The following is a 20,400-nucleotide window of genomic DNA, read 5'->3' as shown; positions in this document are numbered from 1 at the left end:
CAAAAATGGCGAAGCGGAAAAATATTGTATTACCTACAAAAAAAATAACAATAATTTCCGGTAAATTACCTAGATATATTTTTTTATATGAATACGTATGTTCTAAAATAGATTTTATTTAAAAGAAAATGTAAAAGATGCTTTTTAAATCTGAAAACTGCTAATTAAACGTCTACTTAATAAATTATCTTGAAAATAATATAATAATAAATACATTTCTAGATAAATACCGAATCCTCTACCCAGTGCAAAGCCATGGAGAGATTTCACTTTTCATGATTAATATTGTCAATGTCAAATTTCTAAACAATAAATATTGTCATTTTTTAAAATTCGAAAATGCCAACTGTTGTTTACGTTGTTATTTGAATCTTCAACTATTTCATTTTAGTAACATTTTACAGGAATTTAGTGTTTATTTCTTATTTGAATATATTTTCGATGGATGAATTACGAGGACCTACTATACAAATTGTTCTTCATGTAAAAGAAGGTAAATACGGACTTAAGTGTAATTTTGAAGATTCTAGAATCGTGTCTATAACAATTATCTTACAGGTTTAGGTTTCGGTTTTCTAAGATCCCCATTTATCGTAAGTGGATCTCTTAATGGATACATGTTAGAAACCGACCCGACGGTGCCAGCTCATGCACCAGTATTTGATGCAGAACTTGTTTGGGAAGCTGATAAAAGACGGTTCCGAAGGTAAATAATTGCTATCTACAGTTATAAACAAAACTAGTAAGAAATTATTAAGGGGTATTGTAAACTAAATTACATTTAATGTAATACTTGAAGAACTCATTTTTTTATTCATTACTTATAATTAATCTTGTTGATATACCAGAATAATCTATAACAAACTTAAGATAAATTTAAATGAATTATATAAGTTATAATCAATATTTAAAAAGTGCAGTTCCATAATTTTTGTTATTTAAAGATTATTAGTAATCTTAATATGTGGATAAAACAAAAGTAAGTTAATGATTGTATTTGATTACTTTTATTTGATATGAATGATTGTATTATTAAGAAAATGAAATTTTTGTGTATTTCATTAAATGAATAATGACTGAATTGATGAATTTATTGAGTTTAATAAATATATTGTTCATGATGCTATGAAAGTAGTAAAGTCACAATGCCAGAGAGCTGTTTATTATAATCTTATTAGATTATTGTAAATTATAATTACAGCTTAAGAGTACAAAATGTACCTGTTAAAGTGGAGGTTTATTCAACTGGCTCTCAAGGGAGGAAAGATAAAATTGGTTATTTGTTATTAAGTCTTCTTGGTGCTCAGCCTTGCCCATCCAATAAACTAGTTAATGTAAGTAAAAGTAAAGTTGAGTTAAATAAAATAATAAAATTTTCAATTTTATTCAATTTAATTTTAATTTTAATGCAAAAAAAGCTCTTTTCCTTGCAATAGTTATCTTAAGTGCAGTTTTTTGTAAGTTTACCTTGAATTGTTATCAAAAACTTTTCTAATAATATGGTCCGATGCAAGAACACAACAAAAATCAGGATAAGATAAAGTCAAAAACTTAATAATGGAGATAGTAATGTCAGGAGTTACTAATATACAAATTATGTTGTTAAAAAGTATAACAAATTTTCATATTGGATTTCAGGTAAAACATTCATGGCATAAACTTCTGGGAGTAAAGTCTGAGGGCAAGTGCTGTCACCCACAACTATTGATGAGTCTCACCATTGAGGACAGAGTCAGTACACCTACACCTGTAAGTATATTATATTATTATATGAAATATATGCTCACCTTCTCAAGACCTAGCTGTATTAATAAATAAATATGTTATGCATGTCATTAAGAGACTATATCTAAAATTACTTTTAAGATCTTATGATAACATTTTTTAATATCCCATTTATGTGTTAAAAACAATTATGTAAATACAATTAAAAGTAGTCAGTAGTAGTAATAGGTAATTGTCATTTGTAATATAAATAATCTTAAGACTCCTTGGGGTTATATGTTGTGTCTTGGGGAGTTTTGAGAATTCATTATAACTGTTTAATATTTTATTCCATGATAAATTACTTATTTCTTTATAAAGAATGAAGACAATAAAGTCACAGGCTTATGGCAGTATACAAAATTACAATAATATGTCTATATTTTTAAAAGTATATCATATTTCCAGCGGAATGAGCTAAGAATGTTCCATAGTAATGAAGTAGCATATCCGTCAGGACATACGGACAAGAGCACCCCATGTGCTAAATCAGTCTTATTGAGAGTCGGTACGTAATAATTTCAAACAGAGTAAACACTATTGACTTGTCCATATTTAAAAAAAAGTACCTATTTAATGTTGTTCTCGAGAAACAAACCTTCAGCAAGAGAGAAATTACTAATGTTTTGGTTACTACAGATACAGCTAGGTCATAATTTATTCAGATACATAAATTACTCTAGTCATAACTGAAATGCTGATATTTAAAAAATCGTAATATCAAAAGAATATGGATTTGATCTCATTTAATTGTATGTTAACTAAAAATTATATGTATATTAAATTAATCAATAATTAGTACTCATATAGATATCTAAATTTAAAAATAGATTTCTATGTAGTATTGCAACATTGATAAACCACATAACCAAATTTAATAAAACCATGGCTTTTTCAGAGGAATACATAGCAGAGAGCAAGAAAGTGGCGTCATCTCTGGATCTTCAACCAAAATTGGTGTGCGACGAAGGTCTCATCCAGATTGGCGACGGAAATCATCTGTTTGTTCTTAGTTTGGTGATTGGTTCTGTGGAAAATTTAGACCTGGTTTGTAGATATTGTCAACATAGTTTATGAGCATATCAATAACAGTAATACTAAAACAAAATTACTTTACGTAATGAGTTCTGTTTAAAAAAAAAACAATCTTTTTGGACTAGTTTCAGAAGCTTGAAAATGATAATGAGTTTTTCTTACGTAACACGTGATTATTCTGTGTAGTTTATTTTATATTGTGACTTATTTATTTACCTAAATATCCTTTTGTGTAGTTACTTCCTACTACATTGAACGAGACTGCCTTTTACTATGTGACCTACTCTGTGTTTACACATAATATAATGACTGACAGGTAAGGAATCTATTTATCGTGTTTTTTTAATAAATGTAAAATTAAGATCAATCTATATACAAAGTATACTGTATGTAGAGTACATATATATTGAATTATGTATAAATTATAATTAGTATTATATATAATAATTATTTTAGGTTTCTAAGTATTACTTATATATTTTTTTAGTTTATAATACATTTATGGGTAACACAAACTCCATGTTACCAATCATACTTTTTATGAATAGAGTCTTATCATGCTAAAGACCTCTGTATTAAGGCGCATAGTATGCATTAAATAAATAGCTTTCTCTAACATAATATTATTGTAATGTTTTAAATTACACGTTATAAATAAATAAAAATTTAATTTTCAGGGTTTGCGCGACTTCATCGGGAAACTCAAGCCGTGCTCATTTCAATCAACGTACATCGTTGCGTCTGCGGACGACTTTAAATTCATTGGACAGATACTTTGCAGAATGTCCGCATTTAGTCACCAAGATATGTCTCGGAGAAAAGGATATTGGTAATTTACTTGAAAGCGTATTTTAATACCGTAAGAGGCGGTTACCAATTCGACGTGTAATTTTAAATTAATTTTATTTTTTATGAAGATTAAAAATAAGGTCCATGAATGATGTAATACATTTGAACTTGACATAAACAAAAAACCCTCTTTGAAAGCAGTACTTGTATGTTAAAATAAAAATGTCTTTAGAAACTCAAAATTTAAAATATATCCACATCTCGCACTCTATTATTTATTGATTTTTGAATGCACTAATATCATCATGTGCATTTCAGGTATCTGTAGTATGGATCTTCGTAAGTTGGTTCCTACAGACAATATAGAACATTTTCTTTCAAACTTTTGCAATAATGATAAAGCTCTAACGATCCATGAGCGTTGTTTTATATTGAGGTGTGATGACCTCACGAGAAATGAATATAGACGACCATATATTGATGTCGAACTTAGTTTGAAATACCAGGGAGTTAGAAGTGTCCAGGTAATTTTATTACAGATATTTTTTTTTTAATTTACAAAATTTATTTTCATTACCTAAGAATGCGTCTCGTGCTCTAACCACTGAGTCAACAATTTCTGTGATAATATATTTCATATACTTTCAGAAACCAATATTGACAGCCCGCAGTGCGACTCAACTAAAGGTAAATGAAAGCGAGAAGGTATTAGTCGAAAGTGGAGATATCCTTTCACTTGGCTATCGAGCGGGAAGCTGTACCGACTTGCAAGAAGGCGTGGGTGCTGGATATAGTTCTATGGGGCCCTGTAACACTGGCCGGTACGTAAGTGTTGTGATAGAAGCGTATTGTAGTGTCGGAATAATTCGGGTAAGTGAATTGTCCAACAATGAGTGTATAAACTTCTAAAGAGTATTCATTTAAGATTATAATATTTATTATAAAATATATACTTAAGAATGTTTTAGACCGATAGCTGCTTAGATGCAATTATAAAAAAAATTACGTACATAATCAAAAAGCCAACATCACGAGGTGTTCCCAGGCGGTCACCCATCCAAGTACTGACCTCGCCCGACGTTGCTTAACTTCGGTGATCGGACGAGAACCGGTGTATTCAACGTGGTATGGACGTTGGCAATTATTTTATCGAAAATATTAAATAAAATAAAGTAATGCTTCTTGCACTTCCTACTTCGTAATGATAGTCTTTTAAAAGATATCGGTTGCCAACGTCCATACCACGTTGAATACACCGGTTCTCGTCCGATCACCGAAGTTAAGCAACGTCGGGCGAGGTCAGTACTTGGATGGGTGACCGCCTGGGAACACCTCGTGATGTTGGCTTTTTTACTTTTTTTCACCTTGTATGATATACACATTTTAGTTACACTAACGCATCAGGAGAAGCCATGTTACCAACGAATGAAATCGCAAACATGATTAAAAAAATGTGTGATTCCTTTGCGACCAGTCAAGAAATTTTAACTAAGAAACCGACTACATGTGATATGCAGGTTCAATGCGACGTACAAGATAACCAGAACAGAGCAGACCAAGAGTTCCATAAGTGAGATATTACTTTTGAAGTTGAACTTGAAGTTAGTCATTTTAACGTGCGAATGTTAACTATATTTTTTTAGGACTGACTTCAAAGTTGAAGCGTCTCAAAGTGAGTCGTGTATCTCAAACAATAATAAGGAGTCAATTAAAGTAAAAGGTAAGACAATTTTTATTGTAAAGCAGTTATTAATTGTAGTGTATTTTTTTAACACTCGCTCGTTACATGAGTTATAATTGTAATTTTCTGGTCAGAAATTCAAATATAACCAAAAGTATAAATTTAAAATGTCATATTAAATTAATACGATTTTGACCTCAGGAAGTCGGACTCTCGACCGCGTTTTATACATATAGCCGTGTGTTAAAACTAGAAAAAAAGTCACGGCAACACAATTTACATTTGTCAGGATATAAATTTCCGTTGCCTCTCCCATCTATTCAAGTTTAGAGTGTACTCGCTCCCTCAAAGGCCGGCCACGCACCCACCTAAAATGGGTGTCTATGGCCTGGCTACCCCCTATAATGTTACAAAAAAATTGACCATTACACTGTAATCTTTTTAAATATGTTTTAGGGTAATTTTGGTTTAGGTCGATTGGTCCTTATTTGGTTAAAATAAAACTTCCTAATAATTCGTTGAGAAGAGGTGAAGATGGAATGTGGAATGTGTTTAATTTTTAAAAACTGTAGATTTATATACAAAAATTATCCTACCTGGCCACTAGTGGTAACATGTGGTACCAAGATGCGAAGGGTGCGTAGACAATAAAATCGAGGCGCGGCAAAAAGTTGTCCTAACGGTAACGCAATTAACTGTTCTTTTCAGAACAAATTATTGTTTCATGACGACACGTACTAATCACCTACAGGATTCCCCCTCTAGCGAAGCGTACCGGCAGGCGTATAACGCGGCCTCGGCGAGTTGTTCTTGTAGGTATTGAGGTGTTCCCAGTGTCTTGTTGTTTCAGGTTGTTGTCATCTTGATGTTTCAGGGTGTTGTCATTTTGATGTTTCAGGGTGTTGTCATTTTGATGTTTCAGGCTATTTGATGGTTCATGTAGTTCGTTCGCACTTGATGTGATTTGCTTGTTGCAGGTACTCGTGGTTGTATCAGTAGGCACATCTTGCTCGGCGATAGTGTAGGCAGGTTTGAGTCGGTCGATAGAGATATTCATTTCACGGTTAGGTAACTGCAGCGTGAATATCTTGCTGTCTCGTTTCAGCACGCGATAGGGTCCGTCGTAAGGTGCTTGTAATGGCTTCTTTACGGCGTCTATGCGTACGAATACGTATTCACATGATTGCAGGTCGTGGTGAACGAATATGGGTTTTGTGTTGCTGTGTGGTTGACTCGGCATTGGTTGCAAGTTACGTATTTCGTCGCGCAGCTGATCGATGTAGCCAGAGTCCATGATGACGTCATTGCGGGTCGTTGATAAGAAATCACCGGGTAAGCGTATGTTGCAACCGTAGGTAAGCTGAGCGGCGCTTACGCCGGTGTCACTTCGCATAGCGGCGCGTAATCCGAGTAGGACGGTTGGAAGCTCGTTGATCCAGCTTCTTGCGGTCTGTAGTCTTGCTTTTAATGCGGCTTTAAGGACACGGTGCCATCGTTCGATGATACCGTTACACTGTGCGTGGTATGAAGTTGTACGCGTTTTTTCGATTCCTAGTAAGCGAGAAAGAGATGCAAATACTCTGCTTTCAAATTGGCGTCCTTGGTCCGTTGTTATTGTTACAGGACAACCGAAACGGGAAATCCAACCTTCGTATACCGCTTTGGCGACGTCTTCAGCTGATATTTCGCATAATGGGTATGCTTCGGGCCATCTTGTTGCTCTGTCGATCATTGTCACGAGGTATCGATGACCGCTGGCCGCCGTAGGTAGCGGACCAACGATATCAATGTGAACGTGTTCGAATCGTTCGGTTGGTGAAAAAATTGATAATCGACTTGATGTGTGGCGTTGTATTTTGGCGCGCTGACACTGTAGGCATACTTTTGCCCACTTGCCGACGTCTGCGTTCATTGAGGGCCAAAAGTAACGTTGCGTAATTAATTTTCTCGTAGTCTTGATACCAGGGTGGCTAACGTTATGTACTGCGTTGAATGCGGTACGTCGGTATTCATCTGGTAGGTACGGACGTAACTGTGAGGTTGAAGTTTCGCAGTGTAATTTGATATTTGAGACGGGCAGGTTGACTTTCTTAAAACATAAGTTGCTCTGTAGACTGAGTGCTTTAATGGTATCGCTATCGCGTTCTTGAGCTTCTGCAAGTAGATTGTAGTCAATCGGCGATGGACAGGTGATTGCTTCGACACGTGATAATTCATCTGCGGCTGCATTTTGAGATCCACTGACGTGTCGTATATCAGTGGTAAATTCGCTGATATAAAGTAGCTGTCGGGTGCGTCTCGGTGATTCGCTGTTTGTATTTGTTTTTGTGTAAGCGAAAGTTAGCGGCTTGTGGTCGGTGAATATTATTATTTCTCGTCCCTCGAACATTTTGCGGAAATGTTTAACAGCCATGTAGATAGCGAGTAGCTCTCGATCGTAGGTACTGTAGCGAGTCTGTGCGTCGGTGAATTTCTTCGAGAAATAGCCGAGTGGTTGCCATGAGTTGTTGATAAATTGATTGAGTGCGGCACCAGCTGTTCTGTCGCTAGCGTCGCTGAATATAGCAAGTGTCGCCTGGTGAGACGGATGAGCAAGTAAAGCGGCATTTTTTATGCTCTCTTTACATGCTTCATAAGCTTGCGTTGATTCAGTGGTCCAGTCGATCTTAGTTTTGTCACGCTTCTTGACGTTGTGCAGGTAGGTATTTAACGGCGCTTGTATGGTGGCGGCATCTTTGATATTTTCACGGTAAAAGTTTATCATACCGAGAAAACGTCGTAGTTCTTCTACGGTTTGTGGTTTTGGAAAGTCTGTAATAGATTGTACCTTCTCTTGGGGTGGCTGTATTCCTTCCGCTGTGACTTGGTGACCGAGGAATTTCACAGTTGGCTGGCCGAAAACACATTTTGATGGGTTGATGGTGATGCCGTATTCTTCTAGTCGCTGTAATACGATGCGTAGATGTTTTCGGTGCTCTTCCTCGTCGATTGATGCTATGAGTAGATCATCAACGAAAGGGAATACGAAGTTGAGTTCGCGCAGTACTTCGTGAATAAAGCGTTGGAAAGTCTGTCCGGCGTTCTTTAGACCAGGACACATGCGCGGAAACTCGAAAAGACCAAAAGGTGTGATGATGGCGGTTTTCTCCACATCTTGCTCGCTGACTGGCAGTTGTTGGTACGCGCGATTGAGGTCGAGTGTGGAGAAAATTTTCTTCCCTGCGAGTTGGTATGTGAAGTCACGTATGCGTGGTATGGGATACCGATCGGGCTTGGTTATGGCGTTGAGCCTTCGGTAATCGCCACACACGCGTAGGTCTCCATTCCTCTTTGGCACGACGTGAAGAGGTGATGCCCAAGGGCTTTTGCTTGGTCTGCATAACCCTTGATCGATCATGTTTTGGAATTCCTTCCTGACCATTTCGTAACGATGCGGTGCAATGGGGCGTGGCTTGCAGTGAAGGGGCGGTCCATTTGTTTCAATGAAGTGTTCAACGGAATGTTTGGGACTAAGCTTCATTGAAGTGATTCTGGTTGTGCCTGGGAAATCTGCTAGAATGCTGTGGTAATTTTGCTCAATGTCAATACTACGAACTGTAGGTATGTCTGCAGTACTGAGTTGAGCGTTTGTTACCAGCTTTGTTTTCCCGTCGATCAATCTTCGGTTTTTGACATCGACAATGAGGTGGTGGTGCTGCAAGAAATCTGCTCCCAGGATTGCCTTAGACACATCTGCTACGACAAATTTCCATGTGTATGGTCTTCGGAGGTTAAGATCGAGTTGGAGTGACTTCTCTCCGTATGTTGGAATGACCGTGTTGTTGGCGGCGTAGAGTTGAAACGGCAGTGGTTTTTCGCGTGAGCCTTTTGCCTTTGGTAGCACGGAGATATTGGCTCCTGTGTCGACCAAAAAGGTAAGTTTCGTTACCCTGTCGGTAACGAAAAGGCGGTGTGATGATTCGGTAACGCCGGTTCCCGCCGCGGCCAGCGTTACTTTTAGTTTTCCGACTGATTTATGGGCTTGAAACATGGGCATGGTGGTGTGCATTTCTTCGCGTCCATACCGTAGCGATGATGGTAATAGCAGTACGGCATTGGAGATTTTTTCCGGCTTCGATCTTCCATCTGCGACTCTCGTCGATTTTCGTTGCGCTTTGTTGATGCATTCCGCGAGCGTGATTGTGAATGGTAGCGAGAACGACTGTTGCGGTAGTTGTCGCGCGGTTGTACTCGTAGCTCGGCAACTTCCAAAGACAACCTTCTTATTTCACCGATGAGGGTGTCGATGGTTGGTTGTTGTTCTGGAGGTGGCACACGGAGTGACAGTGAGATACCGGAGACTTCTTGGCTCGACGGATGTAATGAAACTTGACGCTCTGCACCGGAATTTTCTGTGTTCGTCATCTTCAATTTTCTTGGTGTTCTTCTCGGGGTCACCACTTTAGGGTAATTTTGGTTTAGGTCGATTGGTCCTTATTTGGTTAAAATAAAACTTCCTAATAATTCGTTGAGAAGAGGTGAAGATGGAATGTGGAATGTGTTTAATTTTTAAAAACTGTAGATTTATATACAAAAATTATCCTACCTGGCCACTAGTGGTAACATGTGGTACCAAGATGCGAAGGGTGCGTAGACAATAAAATCGAGGCGCGGCAAAAAGTTGTCCTAACGGTAACGCAATTAACTGTTCTTTTCAGAACAAATTATTGTTTCATGACGACACGTACTAATCACCTACAATGTATTTCTGTTAAGCCCTTTTTAATTTAATATTAATATTGCTAAAAAATTATTCTAAATGAACGTATTTTAATGATAATTCAATATCCTTACAGATGCTGTGCATATGTTTATACCAGCTATAGACCGTGATGCAATGATGCAGAAATTCGTTAACGAGTTGGAGGATTGGAAAGAAAAACAACAGGAGTTATATAAAATACAAGTAAATATATGAACAATAATTAGTAGAGAAGACGAATATGGCTGAAGAGATCCCGAGATCTGGATATTTTAGAAAGAACAAATTAATTATGAATTTAATAGGATTACACCATAATTTAAAAAAAAAAGGATCGCGTTTTCCGAAGTTAGGTTTTCCTCTCGATTAATTATTCATTGTTAATATTAATGTACTTGAAAGTGCGTACAGAAGGTTTAACGCCGACCTTAACAAATATTAACTGAATTGACGCAAAAACTTGCCCCGTTAGTCAGATAATTGATAACTTTTTGTTACGTTATTTTACTTTGAAAGCTTGGCAATTATACTATGATTATTAATATTATTATAAGTTTTTAATAATAATACATACCTTCAATCCATTTAAAAAGTGTTTTCTTAACGTATAATACGTACGTGTAATACAAAAATACTATTTTCAGTTAAGACGCAAAGAAGAATACCATTTGGAATTGTTAGCAAAAGAGTGGGCTAAACGGCGAGTAGAACTGGAAACTAAACTCAGTAAGGGAATAGACCAGTGTCGCCATCTAGCGGCGGATTTAAGTCGAGCGACTGAGGACTTTGCTTTAAGAGGACATAGAAATACGCAGAGGGAGAAGAAGGTAAACGCGGTTAATAATAAACTATTATATTGACAATTTACTATATTATGGTAAATAGTTGGCCGTTTCATAAAATTATCATATCCACGATGGGACGACGACACCAGGATAGTTGTATGAAAGATTTGCAAAGTTTTTACAATTATCTTCAGATATATTAAAGTATTAGATGATTTACAAACTGACTTCAGAACTGTTACGTTTTTGACTGGAAATTGGATCGTTTTGAGATAAAACATTTCATACATGAATAATTATAAACTTCATGGCCTACTGTTTTAGGGTTTGAATAACATCAAGCTAGTATCATTATACATACTCTGTGAATACACTTAAGTGCATTTAAATTTAAAATGTGTACGCCTTGCTATGCTACAGTTTTTCATTATATGCGGCAGTTTGAGATATGAAAGGGATGATAAGCAACCATTAAGATATTGAAAAAATATACATATTTGGTTATATTTTGATAACGATTTATAGTTCCGATATCGAAATAATAACTGATTGAAAAAATTATAGGCTATACTCTATGATCTATTACCATTATAGCCTTTTTGAGTGAATTAATTTTAAAGTTAGTATTAAGTTATTAAGAAGTAGTAGTAGCTAGTATTAAGAAACCAAATTTAAAACTCCTTTTAAGAATTTACTTAGTTCCACTTAAGACTAGACTTCTATTAAACAATTTACTGTAAAGGAGAAAGGACGCGGCGGTGAGGGTTCATCGTATCTGGGGTTATCATGACATTAATGTTTTATGGTGCTTTTACAGTTGCTAGAGGCGAAAAAAGCTCTAGAAGCCCACTATACAGCAAAATACCAAGAGCTAAGAGAAGCTTCACAGAAGATGGAAGACGACATGAACCATCAGTTGAAGTTAAAAGATATGAAAATACAGGAATTGCAATATACTGTACAACATTTAGAGAAAATCGTTGAAGGTTTAAAGGTAAAAATACACTTACATTACTTGACCCCTAATTATTGTTTGAGATACACGAATCACTTTGAGACGCTTCAACTTTGAAGTCAGTCCTAAAAAAATATAGTTAACATTCGCACGTTAAAATGACTAACTTCAAGTTCAACTTCAAAAGTAATATCTCACTTATGGAACTCTTGGTCTGCTCTGTTCTGGTTATCTTGTACGTCGCATTGAACCTGCATATCACATGTAGTCGGTTTCTTAGTTAAAATTTCTTGACTGGTCGCAAAGGAATCACACATTTTTTTAATCATGTTTGCGATTTCATTCGTTGGTAACATGGCTTCTCCTGATGCGTTAGTGTAACTAAAATGTGTATATCATACAAGGTGAAAAAAAGTAAAAAAGCCAACATCACGAGGTGTTCCCAGGCGGTCACCCATCCAAGTACTGACCTCGCCCGACGTTGCTTAACTTCGGTGATCGGACGAGAACCGGTGTATTCAACGTGGTATGGACGTTGGCACTAAAATGATGTGTAAAAATCATGGAAGGAGAAAAAAGTAAAAAAAGCCAACATCACGAGGTGTTCCCAGGCGGTCACCCATCCAAGTACTGACCTCGCCCGACGTTGCTTAACTTCGGTGATGGGACGAGAACCGGTGTATTCAACGTGGTATGGACGTTGGCAACATTCATGATCAAAAAGATAATGCGCTAGAAACGGGAAGTTCGAGAAGCAATACTTTATTCTATTTTATATTTTCGATGTCATAACCGCCAACGTCCATACCACGTTGAATACACCGGTTCTCGTCCGATCACCGAAGTTAAGCAACGTCGGGCGAGGTCAGTACTTGGATGGGTGACCGCCTGGGAACACCTCGTGATGTTGGCTTTTTGCTTTTTTATTTAAATAATTACTTTAATGTATAAGTGAAATATATTTTTTTATTTCAGATCAATTTGAACAACGTTGAAAAAGAAGCGGAGAGTCGTTGTTCAGGTTTAACAAAAGATCAAACTGCTAGCCTCATTCAAGAGCTGGTATATATATAATATTCTTTTAAATGAACTAATTGTTATAGTGCACATAGCATTGTCCACGCAATAATATTAACCTGCTTAAGTCTTGGTGGAGGTTTCAACGTTCGGTATATGCCACCGACAAAAGAATCTGAAATAATAATGAAATATCTTTCCCGCCTTGTTAGAGGATTTCCGTTTGGCCTCCCGACCTACCAGAGGTAATGAGAACAAATTACAAATTTATGATTTGCTCTCCGACCAGGTAATGAACTTGATATGCCAAGCCTATCACGGTCGCATTAACGGTAATTCCTCGCATTATAAACTCTCTAAGTTTTCCTTTTAAAAAGTAATAAAATTTAATATAATTTATTCTAATCCATAAATTAATCTCATCGCCTGTAAACCATTTCTAAATAACTTTTATAAGAATCTAGTATTGAAAAATAGAAAGTGTCAACACTAATGTTAGGACCTAAAAGGGTTACAAAAAAAACTCACTTTGAGAAATACAGTAGAATCCGTTTAAGACGATCACGTTTAATACGATTTCTAGCATAATACGCCACTTTACGCCAGTCTCTGCAACTTGAGACATATTTTCCTACATTTCTTAACGCTTAATACGATTCGTCATCCCGTTTAATACGCCCGAGCCCGAGCCGAAAGGTCTAACCCAGCGCTCTAACGCGGCGCCCCCAGAAAGGCATGTGAAGAAACCGAGATGCTGCAGGGTTTTCCTGGATATTCGTGCATTGATGACAATGTAGCACCGTATGAAATTCAATCAATTGAAGATATTATTGAGACTGTGAATAACACACAAAACGAGGCCCTAAGTGATAATGATGAAGACGAAGATGAGTCAACTCCGGTTTTGTCAAACGCCCAGGCTGCAGCTGTCAATGATTTAAGACGCTATGTAGCTTCTTTGGATCACAGCGAAGATCTACTACAAAAGTTAAATTATGTTGAAAATCTTTTAATTGCTGCAAATGCATCAAAATCTTTCTGTCAAACCAAATTAAGTGATTATTTTAAATTATGTAATTATAATTACACTACGTATTTAATGTAATTCATAAATATATAATTTAATACCTATATATACCAAAATGAGAACATAATACGTAATAGTATGTAGTACGTTTTATTTTTCCTATCCCGCGTAATACGTTTTCACGCTTAAGACGCGTTTTTGGTAGGGTCCCTGAGAAATCGTCTTAAGCGGGTTTAACCGTATAATATTATTCATTCAATGATGTACTAGCTATTTTCAAAAATAGATAGTTTGTTATATTTTATTTAATTATAATTTGTAGCGATGTCTCGAAGAGAAACTAGAAAGCGCGGTACAGTCGAAGGCATTTTTCAAAGAACAATGGGGTCGTGCAGTGCGCGAGCTTCATCTTGTCAAGTTGGCAACTCGAAGACGGATGCTTACACAGCTCAGGCATGAGCGCCGGCAGCTAGCGGATGTTAAGTGAGATATTTTTTTAATATCTATTTCCTACTATATTTTAATTAATAATTAGAAGTGCAAATCAAATGTTAGCAATCATCGCAAACTTTAAGCCTAAAGTTTAGTTTTTCCACACTCTTAAATTGTAATACAACATTATATTATTTATGGGTAACAGAAATGTTATTTACATTTAAGAACCCGTATATAAGTTTTTGTTAATCCAGCGTCGCAACTCCATTACCCCTGATTTTATGTTAGTTATAAGCTCATGTTTTTAACAGTCAAAGCAAGTTAACTCTGTTTGAAGCTGAATATTAATATCCAGCTTCAAACAGAGTGTTTCATTTAACATCCCTGGAACAATCGCCACCGAACTTATTCGTGTGCAAAAAATATTGTTAAAGAAAAGTGGAAACAATTCTTAAAATTTAAACAATTATTTACTAAAAAGGATAATTAATTTGAACACTATTGATAATTTTTCTATAAATTTAATATTTGGAATATTTATGTCATGCACGGTGAAAAAAAATAAAAAGCCAACGTCACGAGGTGTTCCCAGGCGGTCACCCATCCAAGTACTGACCTCGCCCGACGTTGCTTAACTTCGGTGATCGGACGAGAACCGGTGTATTCAACGTGGTATGGACGTTGGCAACCGATTTCTTTTAAAAGACTATCATTACGAAGTAGGAAGTGCAAGAAGCATTACTTTATTTTATTTAATATTTTCAATAAAATAATTGCCAACGTCCATACCACGTTGAATACACCGGTTCTCGTCCGATCACCGAAGTTAAGCAACGTCGGGCAAGGTCAGTACTTGGATGGGTGACCGCCTGGGAACACCTCGTGATGTTGGCTTTTTATTTTTTACCATTAAACCTTCAACGGTTTTATCTAAATGTTGTACTGTATGTTGCAATTCCTGCATTTTCATATCTTTTAACTTCAACTGATGGTTCATGTAGTCTTCCATTTTCTGTGAAGCTTCTCTCTTGGTATTTTGCTGTATAGTGGGCTCTTAGAGCTTTTGTCGCCTCTAATAGCTGTAAAGGCATCATAAAAGCCATTAAAGTCATAATAACACTTGATATGATAAACCTTCACCGCTGCGTCTTTTCTCCTTTACATTATATTGTTTAATAGACAAGACAATTATTAATGTTACTTGATTGAAAACTAGTCTTAAGTGGAACTAAGTAAACATTCTTAAAAGGAGTTATAAAATTGTTTTGAAGCACAATTAAACACTTAATACTAACTTTAAAACTCAGAACGTGGGCCATAATGTTAATAGATCATAGAGAATAGTCTATAATTTTTTTTAATCAGGTAGGATTTCGATATCGGAACTATAAATCGTTATCACACTATAACCAAATATGTATATTTTTTTAATATCTCAGTGGTTGCTTAGCATCCCTTTCATGTCTCGAACTGTCGCATATAATGAAAAACTGAAGCCTAGCAAGAAGTATACGTATACAGGAGTACACATTTAAAATTTTTATGATCTTAAGTGTATTCACAGAGTATGTATAATAATACTTGATGAATGATGCTTGATGTTATTCAAACCCGCAAACAGTGGGCCGAGAAGTTTATAATTCATATAATTATAGAATTCATTTAAGAAATGTTTTATGTCAAAACGATCCAACTTCCAATCAAAAACGTAACAGCTCTGAAGTCAGTTTGTAAATCATCTAAGACTTTAATATATCGGAAGATAACTCTTAAAGCAAAGTCCTCAGTCGCTCGACTTAAATCCGCCGCTAGATGACGATTCCCTTACTGAGTTTAGTTTCCAGTTCTACACGACGTTAAGCCCACTGTTTAGCTAACAATTCGAAATGCTATTCTTCTTTGCGTCTTAACTGAAAATAATATATTTGCCAAGCTTTCAAAGTAAAATAACATAACAAAAAGTTATGCATTATTTGACTAGCAAACGACCATACGGGACACCCAAAAAAGGCAGTCATCACAGCCATAGACACACATTTTTAGTGCTTGTGTTGCTGGCTCGGCATTTTATATCCTCACGAATATCAATTGTGTTGCCGTGAGTTTATTTCTAGTTTTAACACACGGCTATATGTATAAAACGCGGTCGAGAGTCCGACTTCCCGAGGTCAAAATCGTATTAGTTTAATATGACATTTTAAGTTTATACTTTTGGTTATATTTGAATTTCTGACCAGAAATTTTCAATAATAACTCATGTAACAAGCGAGTGTTTAAAAAAAATACACAACATTGAATAACTGCTTTACAATAAAAATTGTCTTACCTTTTACTTTAATTGACTCCTTATTATTGTTTGAGATACACGACTCACTTTGAGACGCTTCAACTTTGAAGTCAGTCCTAAAAAAATATAGTTAACATTCGCACGTTAAAATGACTAACTTCAAGTTCAACTTCAAAAGTAATATCTCACTTATGGAACTCTTGGTCTGCTCTGTTCTGGTTATCTTGTACGTCGCATTGAACCTGCATATCACATGTAGTCGGTTTCTTAGTTAAAATTTCTTGACTGGTCGCAAAGGAATCACACATTTTTTTAATCATGTTTGCGATTTCATTCGTTGGTAACATGGCTTCTCCTGATGCGTTAGTGTAACTAAAATGTGTATATCATACAAGGTGAAAAAAAGTAAAAAAAGCCAACATCACGAGGTGTTCCCAGGCGGTCACCCATCCAAGTACTGACCTCGCCCGACGTTGCTTAACTTCGGTGATCGGACGAGAACCGGTGTATTCAACGTGGTATGGACGTTGGCAACCGATATCTTTTAAAAGACTATCATTACAAAGTAGGAAGTGCAAGAAGCATTACTTTATTTTATTTAATATTTTCAATAAAATAATTGCCAACGTCCATACCACGTTGAATACACCGGTTCTCGTCCGATCACCGAAGTTAAGCAACGTCGGGCGAGGTCAGTACTTGGATGGGTGACCGCCTGGGAACACCTCGTGATGTTGGCTTTTTGTTTTTTTAATTTATAACGTCCAAAAATAGGACATTAGTAAACTAGTAATTCACCCAAATATGTATGTAATATGTTACCAGTTTAATTTTTATATACACATAGGTATCAGTAAATATACATAGGTAAGTTTAGAGTGTGTCAATAACAAGTAAGTCATTGTCGGTATGGGGTGCCTGTTGTTGTCCTGACTATTGACATTTCAATGTTTTGCTCTTTATAAGTAAGTAGTAAGTAATAAATGGCTCTTCAAAAATCAAAAGAATTAACGGCGACCCTTTTTCCCGTTTAGTTCTTATTTTCTTCATTCATAAAGAGTAACTTGTCTTAAGGATACATTTTAGGTCTTTTGGGGCTTGGCCATTCTTTAATACAAATAAATTGTGTTTTCTGCATAAATAATTATTCATTGAATTGTTCTATACATATAAAAATAAATTACAATTATACATCCTTTACTTTTATTTCTGTCACTTGAACTAAAAAATAAAGTGACTTTTTAAACTCGTATTAGGGGTTCAAGTATTACGTAAGCAGATTTACCGTAATATATAATCCCCCCACCTCCTCTTTTCAGCAAAAGTAAGCAAAGCTCTCAAAAATAATAGTACGTGAATGTATTAATTTTTGTACAAAATCCTCGAAAATGCATTTCCTTTTCAACCATAGACAATGAGTGGGTAATATGTGTAAAAAAGTAAATAATTACTGGTGACGTAATAAAGACCACCCCTCCACCCCTATAATGTTTACGTAATACTTAAACGGTCCATTTCAATTACTTTTGGAAGTGAATTTAAACATATGTCAGAAAGATCATATGTTCATTTTATATTTTTAACGAGTCTTTGTAGGTTTACATAAAACTTTAAATTAAAATAGATATCTATTAATATAATTTCAGAAGTTATATAGATGCAGTGACCTATTTAATTTATTTCTATTAATTTCAGTCTAGATCCAATAATAGATGAAGAGGTTCCAGAAGTTAACCGACAGGAAGATATGAATAGATTGAAGGATGACTTTTATGTCGATATCCTTGCTAATTCACCTCCCATCGAGTCTCGGTCAGTTTTAAGTAAGTGAAGTCACTACGTAATATAATATTTCTAAATTAACTTTGGCCACAAGTGTGTGTGAGGTGACAAATATACCTATACCGTAATTCATCACTCACTCATTCATTCATTAAGGAAATACGAAAATAGATGTTGGTAATAAAAATTCGTGCCTGTTAAATTATTTTGTTGTATATTTAACGCGTAAATAAATTTTGCTTTTCAGGTATTTCCGACCAAGATGGCTTAGAAATAAACGAAGATGTTATGTGAGTAATTTAGAAATAAAATACAAAAAGCCAACATCACGAGGTGTTCCCAGGCGGTCACCCATCCAAGTACTGACCTCGCCCGACGTTGCTTAACTTCGGTGATCGGACGAGAACCGGTGTATTCAACGTGGTATGGACGTTGGCAATTATTTTATTAAAAATATTAAATAAAATAAAGTAATGCTTCTTGCACTTCCTACTTTGTAATGATAGTCTTTTAAAAGATATCGGTTGCCAACGTCCATACCACGTTGAATACACCGGTTCTCGTCCGATCACCGAAGTTAAGCAACGTCGGGCGAGGTCAGTACTTGGATGGGTGACCGCCTGGGAACACCTCGTGACGTTGGCTTTTTTTTTTCGTAGAAATAAGGAATGAAAATTATTATTGAATCATCACTTAACTAAATTTGTCTTGGTTTTTGTTTCGAGTGATGTTAGTATACAAAATACTGTATGTTAGTATTGGTGATGTAACTACCTTTAAAAAATATTGCTTATAGTTCATAAAACAATAATGTTTCAGGAAAATGTCACGAAATGCTGCCAATTCAAAACTAAGTGAATTAATATCACAACGAGAACAGCTTATACAAGAAGATGAACCAGATGAGACCGAATTAAAACATCTGAACCACGAAATACGAAATATGCTTATTAATTGTGCCACTTAATATATATTTAGGTTATTTTACTATTTGATCCCTGTTTAGCACAATGACAACATCCTTCCCTTTTAAAATTTCTGGTCTCTCAAAAATTTAATACACGATGAAATATAATATTGGTGTCATGATATCTATGATACATTATATATCTTTCATAGATATGTTATGATCAATGAAAATATAAAACGTTTATATAATTTTTTACTTTATAATAGTGAATTGCTAACTTTTTACATACTCTTATTATTTTAGTATTACTAATACATATTGGGGGCCGTTCTAGTATTACGTAAGCACTATAGGGGGGAGGGGGTCTTTGACTATCTTATTTGGTGGTTACGTCAAGGGTACTTATTTACTTTTTTACACATATTACCCACACATTGTCTATGCTTGAAAACGAAATGCATTTTCGGGGATTCCCACAAAAATTAATACGCTTATGCAGTATTACTTTAGAGAGCTTTGCGTACTTTTACTGACAAGAGGAGGGGGGGGGGGCATAAATAAGTAATTATTACAGTAAAACTACTTCAACGGCCCCTTATGCGGGTCAAAATTGCATACACATGGCGTTGTTTTACTGAAACATCACGATTACCTGTTAGACGATTTTACTGATCGTAAAACAACACAGAGTTAGCGTGATGCGGCTATGGTCAAAAATAGTGGCGATTGTACATGTTTTTAATAAAAACCTGAAATATTACGGTATTTTATTGACAAAGATACCGGTTTTTATTGCATAATGTTTGTGATGTGTGACCACGGTAAATATAAATACTAAATATTAGTATAAAGTGCCGTTTGATTCGCACTTTATACATATTATATTGAAATAAAATGGTGGGAGCAGAACAATTTGCCAAAGGCTCTTAAGACCTTATTTTCCGTAGTCATTTCTTTGTGTCTGACGTTTAATGAATATGTATATCACGTTATGGTAAATATTATGGTCTTACAACGGAAAATAGTGCTATTTTAAATTAAACTTAGTGTTTTTATTGTTCTCTGTAGGGTTCCCGCAGAAAAATATGTCAGAGGAATCGTTTATCTACTGTAATGTAAGAAATCGATATGATTATATTATATACTTTTGCGATGGAAATGCATTTTTATTTTACCTTATTTTCACCCCTTT

At 35.6% G+C, this 20,400-nt stretch overlaps 1 protein-coding gene and 11 non-coding genes across 12 annotated transcripts; 6 read left to right on the top strand and 6 right to left on the bottom strand.

The window, feature by feature from the left end:
- The first annotated feature begins 331 nt into the window (after positions 1-331).
- On the top strand, positions 332-19,911 carry LOC123707065. The gene is made up of 20 exons (XM_045656841.1): positions 332-493; positions 559-706; positions 1,202-1,334; positions 1,639-1,749; positions 2,173-2,272; positions 2,663-2,811; positions 3,036-3,115; positions 3,477-3,628; positions 3,907-4,112; positions 4,237-4,409; positions 4,976-5,158; positions 5,232-5,308; positions 10,105-10,214; positions 10,655-10,837; positions 11,613-11,789; positions 12,726-12,812; positions 14,117-14,277; positions 18,212-18,339; positions 18,546-18,588; positions 19,118-19,911. Exons 1-20 carry the CDS (start codon positions 442-444, stop codon positions 19,263-19,265), a joined length of 2,601 nt encoding a protein of 866 aa, XP_045512797.1. The 5' UTR covers positions 332-441; the 3' UTR covers positions 19,266-19,911.
- LOC123707853 lies at positions 4,609-4,727 on the bottom strand. The gene has a single exon (XR_006753530.1). It is a non-coding gene; the product is annotated as a 5S ribosomal RNA (ribosomal RNA).
- Positions 4,817-4,935, top strand: LOC123707852. The gene has a single exon (XR_006753529.1). It is a non-coding gene; the product is annotated as a 5S ribosomal RNA (ribosomal RNA).
- Positions 12,172-12,290, bottom strand: LOC123707851. Its single transcript, XR_006753528.1, has one exon. It is a non-coding gene; the product is annotated as a 5S ribosomal RNA (ribosomal RNA).
- Positions 12,337-12,455, bottom strand: LOC123707879. The gene has a single exon (XR_006753555.1). It is a non-coding gene; the product is annotated as a 5S ribosomal RNA (ribosomal RNA).
- LOC123707850 lies at positions 12,545-12,663 on the top strand. The gene has a single exon (XR_006753527.1). It is a non-coding gene; the product is annotated as a 5S ribosomal RNA (ribosomal RNA).
- LOC123707860 lies at positions 14,797-14,915 on the bottom strand. The gene has a single exon (XR_006753537.1). It is a non-coding gene; the product is annotated as a 5S ribosomal RNA (ribosomal RNA).
- Positions 15,005-15,123, top strand: LOC123707876. The gene has a single exon (XR_006753552.1). It is a non-coding gene; the product is annotated as a 5S ribosomal RNA (ribosomal RNA).
- LOC123707887 lies at positions 16,930-17,048 on the bottom strand. Its single transcript, XR_006753559.1, has one exon. It is a non-coding gene; the product is annotated as a 5S ribosomal RNA (ribosomal RNA).
- LOC123707884 lies at positions 17,138-17,256 on the top strand. The gene has a single exon (XR_006753557.1). It is a non-coding gene; the product is annotated as a 5S ribosomal RNA (ribosomal RNA).
- LOC123707872 lies at positions 18,617-18,735 on the bottom strand. The gene has a single exon (XR_006753548.1). It is a non-coding gene; the product is annotated as a 5S ribosomal RNA (ribosomal RNA).
- LOC123707848 lies at positions 18,825-18,943 on the top strand. The gene has a single exon (XR_006753526.1). It is a non-coding gene; the product is annotated as a 5S ribosomal RNA (ribosomal RNA).
- Positions 19,912-20,400: the final 489 nt, after the last annotated feature.

This window comes from Pieris brassicae, chromosome 3 (genome assembly GCF_905147105.1).
Source record: "Pieris brassicae chromosome 3, ilPieBrab1.1, whole genome shotgun sequence".
NCBI lineage: Eukaryota > Metazoa > Arthropoda > Insecta > Lepidoptera > Pieridae > Pieris > Pieris brassicae.
The sequence above is the reverse complement of the archived record's forward strand: the minus strand, read 5'-3'. Positions and strand labels throughout refer to the sequence as shown.

What these genes read in the sequence shown, in the direction of transcription:
- LOC123707065 (XM_045656841.1), top strand. Translation starts at nt 442, where the DNA reads ATGGATGAATTACGAGGACCTACTATACAAATTGTTCTTCATGTAAAA. An exon ending in CTGTGGAAAATTTAGACCTG is followed by an intron (nt 2,812 to 3,035) that starts GTTTGTAGATAT and finishes CCTTTTGTGTAG; the next exon opens with TTACTTCCTACTACATTGAA. An exon ending in AAATCGTTGAAGGTTTAAAG is followed by an intron (nt 11,790 to 12,725) that starts GTAAAAATACAC and finishes TTTTTATTTCAG; the next exon opens with ATCAATTTGAACAACGTTGA.